The 12,838-nt window shown below is 34.7% G+C and overlaps 1 protein-coding gene across 2 annotated transcripts; it reads right to left on the reverse strand.

The window, feature by feature from the left end:
* Positions 1–754: 754 nt before the first annotated feature.
* Positions 755–12,826, reverse strand: LOC121382149 (thyroid transcription factor 1-associated protein 26 homolog). Of its 2 annotated transcripts, none has more exons than XM_041511659.1 (4): positions 12,596–12,826; positions 5,403–5,532; positions 4,170–4,257; positions 755–1,402 (listed from the first exon to the last, which is right to left on the reverse strand). In XM_041511659.1, the coding sequence occupies exons 1-4, from the start codon at positions 12,681–12,683 to the stop codon at positions 1,232–1,234; spliced, it is 477 nt and encodes a 158-aa protein (XP_041367593.1). In that variant the 5' UTR covers positions 12,684–12,826; the 3' UTR covers positions 755–1,231. The 2 variants fall into 2 exon arrangements, with proteins under 2 accessions (XP_041367593.1, XP_041367594.1); XM_041511660.1 differs by having other exon boundaries at positions 4,170–4,254; positions 12,596–12,823.
* Between the last annotated feature and the right edge of the window lie 12 nt (positions 12,827–12,838).

The raw sequence follows: 12,838 nt of genomic DNA on the forward strand, positions 1-12,838 counted from the left end.
TTCAGGGTTTACTTAAAAAATCAACAAGGTGGTTACCTAGAAAGCTAGAACTTATTAATAAAGGTTAGTTCAAAATTACTTGAGGGTCTACATCTGTACCATCCTGCTTAGCAAGTGGATACATAGCTGTATCCACCAAGGGCCCCCTTTCACAAAACATTGTTAAGTTTACGTCTGCCACAAGCAGTTATACCGGTCAGACGTTTACACGTGTTTGACATCTATTTCACGCAGTTAATTATATCATTTCGGAAGATGGGAGCATTTCAAGGACAAAAGAAAATTAAATAGTTTTACTTAAACTATATTAGTGTACAGAGCCGGTTTAAGGATCCGCGGGGCCTGTAGCACAAATAACAGCGGGGGGCCCTTCTCAGGATATATATTTTGCGGCCCCCTCGTGGACAGGGTAAAAATATCCTGGGGAAAATAAATGTATACATCACCGCGGAGCCCCGCGGAGCCCCCTGAAGCGCGGGGACCATAGCACGTTCTACATGTCTTACTAGGATAAACCGGCTCTGTTAGTGTACTGAGTAGTTAGTAGTAATAAGAATTGTGGTCTAGTCATAGATTTACGTTTACGTGCAAAACTTGGTTTACGATGTTTTGTGAAATTGGGTCCAGGGCACAATATGTCATATGAATCATTGCTTCTTTGCGTAACGATTACACAACTTTAAATGCAAGTGCACTGCCAATCGATTGCATGGTGAACATTTATATTCTAAAATTAAAAGTTTAAAAACTCATGGATCATTACAATTTTATTTGCAATGCAGATGTAATTGAGTAACCAAACAATCAGTTGCCTGGGTGAAAATTACACGAAGCTGGTTCCTGCTGGTAAAATTTTGAAATATTGTCCCCTGATCAACACATCATCCGACTCTCAAAACTTCCAGAGGTGCTACAGGTTTGTATGTTTTCATCAAACGTGACTTAGTGACCGACCATCATGAATCTGATAATGTGAAAATTGTGAGTAATATACAAGTGAAAGCTAAGTCAATGAATACACTGGTGATGGCTCAATACAGGCTTAAGTTCAGCCAGACGTTTTTTGTAAACGTTTACAAACTATTCTGACTGATTCTTGCAGTGGTCATTTGGTTTTATGTGTAGCATTAGTGACAAATGGTTGGCTGAACTTGCCCCAGGTCAGTTTGTACAGGTGAAATAAACATTAAATTGGCAGAAATAAGCAGAAATCAGATATGGATCTTTTTATTCACGTGTGTTCAGTCTGTTTTTGAATTTTCTCCAGTAAATACTCGATCTGGTTCTTCATCACAGGTTGTCCTTTATGAGTTCGTTTACACAATTTCAAAAATTTAGATTTCTTTGAGTTATTGTATTTTTGAAGAGCATTGTCTACTTCCTTTTTCTTGATCATGATCTCCTAAAACAGACAGGAAAAACTAAGTTTAAAGCAAATGTAAAAAACCCACACATTTTGCAAGTGACGTAGATCACTACACAATTCTAAAATATTAAAACTAGTTGTTAATCAAAGTAAATGCTGGTCTACCATTAACAATTATCTTCATTAATCTGATGCCATCTCAAAACTATTTTTTTTTCACTAAATTTATCAAAATTCTTATATTATGTATTTAGATTGAGAATGAATTAAGTGTTTTCCGTAGCTTGTTTTAGCATTGTGCAGCACCATGCCTCAATAGTCTAGCACCATCTTGCCTTAATCAGCACTATGCTGCCCTGAGATTAAACAAGCCTTTTTCACAAATTAATTCTAAAATTGACTTTATAAAACACCCCAAAAGGTATTATTAATTAATAAAATATGCCTTTTACATCTTTTGACATTCATTTATCAAAGCAAGCACATAAATTACATTCAATTCAATAAATTTTTGTGTATATTTAATGCAAAAAAAAGTGCCCCGAAAATTGTAAAAATGTCCCAAAAGTGTTTGGTCTACCATGCCGTGTCAAATTTCTAGGAAAATCATTAAAGAATGGTGAACCTTTTTACACTGAATATTTATAAATGCACTGCCGTACAGTTATTACTATAATATAAAATTAAATGGCAGACCGTTATGTGACTAAATCATGTAACACATGCTCTTACATTGTGTAAATTGATTGTATTTTGGGCCAGAGGCCTTTTACTTAATAAACTGTCTGTCTGTCAATGTTTAAATTAACTTTTTAATTTTTGGAACAAAATGTTCACTGAAAGTAAACAGAACCAAAAATCCTTGTTTTAGGGCCTGTCGCCTTCACTCAACATGTTATTTCAGACTTAAAGGTTAACATTAAAATCAATATACGAACACTGAGCTGTACAATTTAAATCCACATTACTGTATACTTTATATTTCCAATACTGAGCAATAAGTTTTATGCCTATTTTTGCTTTCAAGTTGGTGTAGCAAAACATCTTACAAAATACCCACAAAAAATGTTCCAATCTTTATCCAAAAACAAGGACCTTAAATGTGAGGTCATTCTAATGTTTTCAGTAAGTACAAGATACAGCAAATCAAACAATTTACATCAAATCTGCACTAGTCATGTCCGAATTCCAAACCACTCAAACAAACTATTTAGAATTATGACAAAATACACACAAAATACATGTACCGCATTGACAATGGACGACTTTGGAATTCCGAACTGCGCAAGCGCGACATTCTGAAAACAACTGGTAAAAGGTCAATACTTCCTACAAATGGCTTGTCTACGTTGAAAGTATGTTGCCAGTAGTTTTGAACAGATTGTTCTGTTAAATACTTGTGGGATGTAACTTGAATTTTCTAAATCTATATGAAAGAAACTTTTTTTTACCAAAATATTTTTTTTTTAGTGTTTTGTCAATCAAGGTTTCAGGCTTGATTCAATCGTTTCCCACGTGATGCTGATCACTTGTTCAAACAAATGTCATTATTATTGCTTTTGTCAAATATATATATATATCTATCATTTGAAGTGAAGACAGTGTACATTATAATATTGTTAAACAATAATATATTGTTCTATAGGCTGGCGGACTAGTAGAAATGCTGACGGGCTAGTAAATTTCAGTCGGTTCTGGTCTGGTGGGCTCATGAAATATTTTCCACTTCTGCACCCCTGATTATAATACAAACTATGTCACAATTCCAGACTTTAACTCTTGATCCTTTTTCCTTTTAAAAAGCTATTTAATGCAGGATTTTCAATCATTTGTATAACATTTTAAACAGCCTTTCTTGGAAATGAAAACATACATAATGTCATCTCCTGATATTTGACTACAACTTGGTTTTAAATTTACTTTCTTAAAAAGTTAATCTTTAATATGCCAGTCTTTGAGCTTGGCAATTTTCATAGTCTGCATGTATATTTATGTTTTTCTATTCATTTATTTATTTGTCAATATAGGTTTATACATGTATAAGCAATTGAAATATGTTTTAAAAAGTGGACCATAACACAGAGAGGGGCGGGACGTACCCCAGTGGTAAAGCACTCGCTCGATGTGCGGTCAGTCTGGGATCGATCCCCGTCGGTGGGCCCATTGGGCTATTTCTCGTTCCAGCCAGTGCACCAAGACTTGTATATCAAAGGCTGTGGTATGTACTACCCTGTCTGTGGGATGGTGCATATAAAAGATCCCCTGCTGCTAATCGAAAAGAGTAGCTCATGAAGTGGCGACAGCGGATTTCCTCTCTCAATATCTGTGTTGTCCGTAACCATATGTCTGACACCATATAATCGTAAATAAAATGTGTTGAGTGCGTCGTTAAATAAAACATTTCCTTCCTTCTTTTATAACATGGAGAATGCTATTTCAAGTGTAGCAATAAACATGATCTCAGGTATTGTGAAACTTGGGTTAAAAAAATATCAAAGTTTAATCCTAAATCATAGGCAATGACTTAGGGGCCAATAATGTATTAATTCAACTTTCAACTGGATGGATGTGGTGAAAGCCATTGCATGACAATTATCATAGTTGGAGTGAGGGGCAGTTCCCACTGCCTAACCACCACACTCCCACATACAATGCTTATAAAAATGTGGCCTTTTAATTTAGGTGCCTGCATTATAATTATATGGTCATTTTGTACTAAATTCAAAAGGTTTCTTAGGTGTTATAGCAATATGACCTCTTCAACTTTAACCACACAAGCAGTTTTCAATGTACATGTATTTACCTTTTTTTCCTTCATTTTCTCTTCTTTCTGTCTTTGAAACAAAGTTTGGGTTTTAGTGAATGCATGTTGTCCCTTGAATGATGGTCTGCTAAAAAACAAAAACATTGTGTAAACATTACTAAAACATGACAACATTATAGTTAAACTAAAGAAATAAATTTCTACAAATAGATATTTTAAAAGAATATCAACTAGATCACAACTTTAAAAAAGCTGAATTTAAACATTTGTGTTCCATGACTTTAAAAGTGTTTTACAGTTATTTTCTTAGCTAACATCGAAAATCAAGTTATAACTAATTTTCATACTGGGCATTTTTGAACAGTTGGTTAATAATGGTAGCAATTGCAAATTTATTATTAAGCTTTTAATATATTATATCAGATGACTACCACTAAACAATTATAATTTACAGAACTTTGTTGTTCCACAAATGACAATATTTACCACTGGAAATAATATACGTGTAAAAACAAGTGGATGAAAGGTACCTAGGTGAAATGAATAGTAGACAAATAAATTTTTAAAGGGCGACTTTATAATAAATGACTAAATAAGAGCTTCACAGTTTAAATCCATTTTACTGTACACTTTCAAAATCTCAATAAAGTGTAACAAATATTTCTAATTTCCTACTTTTGCTTTCATGTAAGCACTGCAAACCATATTCGTAAATATCTATAATAAACATTCCAAAATTTATTCGAAAACAAGAATGACATTGTTATTGATACATAAAATCATTCTTGATCGTTTTCAAAAAGTTACTAAACAGTTGTAGCTGAATAATACTTTTTACTTTTAGCTATAAAAGCAATTTAATGTAGGATATTGCTTATTTTTTAATAAAATGAAATCATATACTCGGTGTCATCCCAATATTAGACTACAAATATTTTAAATTTTTTAAATGTTAAATCTTATTATAAAATTAACTTTTAATGAACCCTAAAGAAATAAAGAAATAGTCCAGTAATAAATTCTATAGAGATTACTGTACGAGCTTGTATATCATACCGATTTTATTGTCAAAACAAGTGTCACGAGTCTTATGTTACCGGAGCTAGAACAAGGATAATACTTGAATCTTAAGTTCCGTAAAATCAGTACAACTTGCAGAATGATTTATGTTAAATTAAGGTATTGCATGTTGGTCATGTGGTTACTTATTACAAGTGTGTTTCTTATGTTTCTTATTAACTTGGTTATGTGTATAAAAATACATTTATGTACCTTCCTTCTGGGTGCATTCCATGTCTGTCTTTAATAGGTCGGCCATCATATACAGCCTTGTTTTCTTTTTTCTTCAACTTGAGATATTCATACTGTATTTTCTTTTTCCTTCTGTCTGCAAAACCCTGTCCTGAAGCAAAGAATATAAATTTACACTGCTCTTAACAAATGGAATTTGAGTCAAAAACAAATTATAATCAGTTAAATTAAAAGTTTTAATTATCAAGCTATTCTTGACGTACTACCATCAGTCCATGAATATTATCTATGATTATCAACTATCAGTATCAGCAGGTTAACAACTTGCATGTAAATAACTGTATAGAACTATTAGTATTAGTTGTTAACCATATATGTTTTACTATAGAATGTACATATATGGAATTGTTGCTATTGTTATTGTATCTGCTCCTTGGAATGCCTAACATTTTGTCTCCAAACATGTTCGCCCCCCAGTCAGTTCGGCCCCAAAACATATGTCAGTTCGCCCCCAATGAATCACCAGTTCGCCCCCCCCCCCTCCCCCCCCCCCCAAAAAGCAACGTAGGGTTTGGTGTGTCTTCCGCTGTGATACGAGAGGCGTTTTGATTTAGACTGATCAAAATGTTATGTATTTCACCATGAAACTATTGAAAGTACAAAATGTATATTTTTTGGCAAAAAATAAAATGTGTGTTTAGTACACGAGGTAGGGACAGTGAATACCACTTACACAAACAAGAAGAGGCCACTATCAAAAAAGGAAAGTGTTTTATAATATGTATTAACATGTTAACTGTAATCATTATGTGCATTATAGGTTATTATAATCTTGATGCTTAATTACATATTATAGGACAATCTACTCATTCGTGAATCCCTTATCTTACAAACGACAATGAATACCACTTAGGCTACACATACACGTGTAAGAAGAGGCCATGTCGTTTGTGGTTTAAAGCATTCTTCGACAGGGAATATTTTGTTCAGTATCTACACACTAATTAAAAAAAATTAAACAGTAGTCGCTAATCAATTTTCAACCGACTAGAAATATCGCTAATCACGATTTTGAAAACAAAATATTCCCTGTTGGTGTTAGCCGACATCATAATAGTACAGTATTACCATCAATCCTCAGTTTATTATGGGAGCAACCAGGGTTGAAAATTAACATGAAAACCATGGTCGTAAGCAGGGCCAGTTGAAGAAAAATCTTACTGGCCCTTCTCAAATTCAACTAGCCCTCCAATTATCACACTGAAATTTAACTGTGCAGCCAAAATTAAAACTATATAATGTTCCTGTTGAATAAACACCATGTGCTCACTGTATATAGTCTGTTTGCTTCAAAAGGAACATTATATAGTTTTAATTTTAGCTGCACAGTTAAATTAATTGGCATGTAACTTCATAATAAATAAAATTAAAATGCATATAAAAACAAGTTCTTAAGTTTTAAACCCATACCAACTCAAATAAAATTTTTTTTACAAATTACAAATTACCCCATTATATTATACATATTTAATCTGTTTAATACAGGGGTGAATACAAAATGCTAGAACAGCCATGGTATGCAGCTTGACTTACGTTGTCTCTGAAGTAAATGTTTTTTAATAATAATGCAGTAGAAAGAGACTAAAGGTAGAACTGCACGTGCTTTAGTATAGGGCCTACAGATAGTCTAGGGTGGCAGTCCTCTTTCTGGCAATGCCAAAGGGATGAAATAAACTGACAATGCCAGAGGGGGTAAAATCTCCAGTAAAGAATTTTCTCGGGAGTGGCTCTCCTCCTATAGTGCTTCAATTTGGATATTAGTAGGCTACTAATAAAATAAAATATCAAAAGAAAAATAAATCTGTACAATTTTATTTTTTACCCAAATATACTTAGTTATATTACATAATACAAAGCATAAACAACGTAGCCTACTTATTGTGTATTACAGTAATATTTGGAGGGCTATGTCATCATGTAAGTTTTGGTGTCAATTTAGGTCTGATCTGTTCTTATTTCATGCAAATCGCTTAAACATAAAACAATACCGACAATGACAATCAATTAACTGACCTTTGGAATAAGCCCTGTAGTAATGGAAATTTCATTATTTTTATATACTTGTATGCGCTCACCTTAGTGTCAGTTAAAACTACAAGCTAGATTTTGATTTTGTCCCAAAATAATGTAAGCTAATTAAATATGATTCCTTTTTACCATAGCATTGAATAACAATTATCAAACAGTAGCTCTACTAGATAATTATGGCATATCCAGTCCACTGCAATAAGCAGTTGACTTCCAGATTTTAAAAAATACATGCAGTGTCTTCCATATGTTTTGAGCTCTATTTTAGAGAGACCTGGCCCAAAGCCACTTAAGCTGAGTCTGGCGCTGTCAAAATATAAAGTATGTTCTATATCTTTTGCTGCCAGGGCCCCGTTCCACAAAAGAATTGTAGCTAAGGTTAATTGTTGTGACTTACGGTGAATTTTACAACTGACACTGTAAACTTTACAGCCGTTCCACAAAGCAACCTTATGGTAGTCGTAAGTGCCCCTTAGTGATTAAAATATCTTTACGAAGAAGTATGAATTAGTTAAATAATGAATTGGTTACCGACTTTTTGGAACATCTTAGATGTATTCATTGGTATCGGACATCCATGAAGTAACTTTGTCAGTTTATGTGCTAAGCGATAATTGGTATCGGACATCCATGAAGTAACTTTGTCAGTTTATGTGCTAAGCGATAATTGGTATCGGACATCCATGAAGTAACTTTGTCAGTTTATGTGCTAAGCGATAATTGGTATCGGACATCCATGAAGTAACTTTGTCAGTTTATGTGCTAAGCGATAATTGGTATCGGACATCCATGAAGTAACTTTGTCAGTTTATGTGCTAAGCGATAATTGGTATCGGACATCCATGAAGTAACTTTGTCAGTTTATGTGCTAAGCGATAATTGGTATCGGACATCCATGAAGTAACTTTGTCAGTTTATGTGCTAAGCGATAATTGGTATCGGACATCCATGAAGTAACTTTGTCAGTTTATGTGCTAAGCGATAATTGGTATCGGACATCCATGAAGTAACTTTGTCAGTTTATGTGCTAAGCGATAATTGGTATCGGACATCCATGAAGTAACTTTGTCAGTTTATGTGCTAAGCGATAATTGGTATCGGACATCCATGAAGTAACTTTGTCAGTTTATGTGCTAAGCGATAATTGGTATCGGACATCCATGAAGTAACTTTGTCAGTTTATGTGCTAAGCGATAATTGGTATCGGACATCCATGAAGTAACTTTGTCAGTTTTATGTGCTAAGCGATAATTGGTATCGGACATCCATGAAGTAACTTTGTCAGTTTATGTGCTAAGCGATAATTGGTATCGGACATCCATGAAGTAACTTTGTCAGTTTATGTGCTAAGCGATAATTGGTATCGGACATCCATGAAGTAACTTTGTCAGTTTATGTGCTAAGCGATAATTGGTATCGGACATCCATGAAGTAACTTTGTCAGTTTATGTGCTAAGCGATAATTGCCGAATGCATAAGACCAGGGTTCTCACTGGCCTTTCTCCATTGGGGGTCATTTGAGCTTTCTTGTGAAATTTGGGGAGTCCCATAATAGGATTTTAAGTTAAAACTAAAAAAATAAGAGTCCTGTCCAAGTTCCATGCTTCAAAAGACACTTTTCGAGGGTCAGTGAGATCCCTGCATAAGACATGAGTTATATCCCGTATTTTTGTGTGAAAATCGTATGGCATAGAATGCTTTTTCATCGAATGCCGAGTTTTATAAAATATATTTGGTATATATTCGATCCATTTTTATACAAAAAGTTAGTATCCTTCTTAGAAAATTACCAAATCATCATTTAACTGCCATTTGACAGCTACGTTAGTGCCTTACAACTGCCTTGTACCTATTGCAAATTTTCACAGTAATTTACGATAGTAAGCTATGCTGCGTCGTGGAATGGGCTGGCAATCGTAGAACAAAATTAAGGAGGCGATATAGGTATTTACAACGATAGTAGTGCTAAGTTCACGCAAACACAGATGCGGTGTGTTTTGTCACATTCGATTCAGTTTCAGTGTCTTTTTCAAATGGTACCATACTCGACAGACTCTAAAATCGATGGTCGTCAAACGGACTACCTTTGTAAACTTCTTAGCTGCCCTTAGTCAATAAAGGTCACTGCTAATATTCAACCCTGAGCAACCCCTGATTCTAATCAGAGGCTGTGCCCCCAGTTAGCGTGTTTGAACCCTCGGAATATAAGCATGTTAATACCTACCAAACAATCAATACCAAACAAACAAAATCCTCAATCCTGATTTTAATCAGAGGCTGGGCCCACAACGTATTTATGCCTGCCTATCTACCAACAAATAAACCCAAACCCGTGTTCCTCCTTCCCCTAATACCTTTCAAACAAACACACATGCACAGCAAGAACAAAAATGAAGAAAACAAAACAAAGCAACCTCTGCTAAAATCATCTTTCTTACACTCGTGGGTGAGAACACCATGGATTATTTATTTTTGATAACACATGGGTTGTTAATACATGTACGTGTGTTAACAATTTCAAAACATACGACTGGCTGCTCCTAGGTGATGACCAGGTCACCAGTGCCATGCAGCCAATGAAAAACAGCATGGTGGAAATAGATTACACTGTGACGTATAGTTAACCTGACAATCATGTGTAAGTTCGCTACAAGTGCAATGGCTGTAAATAACATTAGATATATTTTAAAACTTGTGACATATATGTTATCTAAGTTTCTAATGGCCACTCATGTATTATTCTCTATTTATTGGGGGGGGGGGGCTGACCATGGGAATCCATGAGGTTTTAGAGACATGTTAAACCGTGTGTGTGTGTGTGTGTTTCTTTTCTTAGAGGGGATGGATTGTCGTCTTTCCACGATTTGGATGGATCATGAGTCAGTCCGGGCACATTTGATATAATCACCATTTTAATTAATTAATTAATTAATATATATATATATAAAGAGCACTTTTACACACATAAACCACATCATCGACAATTATTAAAACATCCATTCCTGCCAGAGATAGGATCTGTTTTAAGAATAAAGAAATAATTTGAGTAAAAAGAATTATGAGCAGTTCGTATCACAAATAAAACGATATAAACTTCCACCTTATTTGATTTTAAAACAATGGTTAATCAGCTACATAACCTTGATGCTGATTATGCATATTCGGCTAACACCTAAGAGGGCTTTGAACCGCAATGCCAATTCGATATGGCCTCTTGTGGCGAGTGTTATTCTAATTGAGGGATTATCTTTATGGAGGCTAACGGGTACCTTGTGGGGGCGAATTGGTTAAGCATGTGGGGGCAAACTGACTGGAGGTGAACAGACACTTTCCAGACGATTTGTCCACCATACAATTCGTCCACCCACCTCGGACAATTCGTCCACTCGATTACAACATTTAGACCAATAAATCTAAAATGTTATTTCTTAGCCACTGAAATGGTTAATTAGTTTCGTGGTAAATTACTAGTATATGCAGGACTCGAAACGGCCTGTTGCCAGGTCGCCAAAGCGACCAAAGCCCTGTTTGGGCGACTTAAATATTAAAACATAATGGTGTCAGTCGCCCAAATAATATTATTTGGGTGATCTTCTTTCTATAATATATGAGCTACTATTAATAATAGTATGACATGTATTTATTCCACATTAAAATTTTGCTCGTGGGTCCGGTCACAAAACTGAACAGATCGGCTTACCGTAATTTGCCAACATTTATATATATTATAAACTGATGTTGTATAACGTTCTTCAGATCCAGTTCGTATCCATTTGGAACATCTCGGCCGAATACGTGATCAAATCCTAACATTCCCTAATGCCGTCTTATAGTTTTTGTTACATGCTTTGTGGTGTTTCGATTTCTGTTTTGTTTTTGGTTTTTTAAATCCCATTTTAATTGGGGGTTTTAATTGGCCAGTTAATTTGGTGACTATTGAATTGACTAATGAAATGAATTGTTACCATTTTCGGAGTAAAATCACGATCATGATGTCCTCTGCCGGGTGGAATTATTTTCTTAAACGCATAGCAAGAAGCAACGGAAAAAAGCAAGCATGCCAAGAAATTTTAATTTGTTTTTCAGTTCTGTCTGGCACAAATGAAGTTAGGTTCTATCCAGATAAGAAAAACCTTACCCGCACTTTGCTTCTATCTATTTCTTACAAATACTTATATATATATTAAACAGTGAACACATGAACAACAGTTACACTTCGCTAACACGTGAATAAGAATTATGTAGCTCAGTTGTTTTTTTGTATTATACGTGAGGTATTCCTGGGAGATGAGTCACGCCATGCAATTTTCCGTTGATGATGTAAACAAAAAATTATTAAGTTGAGATATTTTGTAAAATATGTACAAGATAAGTAAATAATTTGCTCAAGCCAGTGTTTTCTTTTAATTTCAATATCATGTATGTTGGTAACTTTGCTATCTAGAAGCACATTTTATATGCTTACTTAAATATTTCGCTTAAAACCTGAAATATGTATATTTCGTGTTTGGGCTACCTAAAGTAAGTTTGGGCCACTGAAAATGAAATTTTAGTCGCCCAGATATTTGTTTTTGGGCCACCATATATTTTGGCGAATTTCGAGCCCTGTATATGAAATAAACTATAACCATATTGTCGTCTGTCTGTGTCCATTATAGTACTTTATGTTGTTATATAAATTGCTCTTCAATCTGCACCTCTGGCAATTCTCTGTGTCGATATTCCACGAAAATAAACAGTGTCTGTACATTTATTTAGTTTGTGGACGAAATATACGGTAAATAACGAATAATTTTTTTTTTATATTGTGGACGAATTGTCCAAAAACTATTTTTGGTTGTGGACGAGTTCAACAGTGGACGAATATTTAGTGGACGAAATGTCCAGAGGAGGAATCATCTGCATCCCGAACAGACCTGGGGGCGAACTGGCTTGGGGGCGAACTGACTGGAGCTAACTGAATTGGGTGTTAGGCCTAACTGATTTTGGGGCGAAACGTCTGGTACCCGCTCCTTGTGAATGTTATGTACAATAAATTGAATTGAACTGAATTGACTAAAACATTTTTGTAGAAGGCATAGTAGGTGACAGGGTAGGTCTACTCCCTGCACTGCAGTAGCAAATACCTTCAGCACGACTTCCAATAAACGTTTTGTACTGTTGTTTTTCTTTCCTGTTGATTTTTGTGTCCCGTTTCTTTAATCTGTCGCTCATAATCAAGAATAATCACCAGTATATTTTACTTCCACATTTATGATTATTTACGTCTTTCACGTGGGGGGAAAAAACGGTGTCAACTATCATTTGGATACTATGAAATAATATCTGGGAGTTGCTGATTTAGTTTATATACTTCCGGTTATAATGAA

This window comes from Gigantopelta aegis, chromosome 9 (genome assembly GCF_016097555.1).
Source record: "Gigantopelta aegis isolate Gae_Host chromosome 9, Gae_host_genome, whole genome shotgun sequence".
NCBI classification, from domain to species: Eukaryota; Metazoa; Mollusca; class Gastropoda; order Neomphalida; family Peltospiridae; genus Gigantopelta; species Gigantopelta aegis.

What these genes read in the sequence shown, in the direction of transcription:
- LOC121382149 (XM_041511659.1), bottom strand. Translation starts at nt 12,683, where the DNA reads ATGAGCGACAGATTAAAGAAACGGGACACAAAAATCAACAGGAAAGAA. An exon ending in GGAATGCACCCAGAAGGAAG is followed by an intron (nt 4,258 to 5,402) that starts GTACATAAATGT and finishes TTTGTTTTTTAG; the next exon opens with CAGACCATCATTCAAGGGAC. An exon ending in AGAAAATGAAGGAAAAAAAG is followed by an intron (nt 1,403 to 4,169) that starts GTAAATACATGT and finishes TGTCTGTTTTAG; the next exon opens with GAGATCATGATCAAGAAAAA.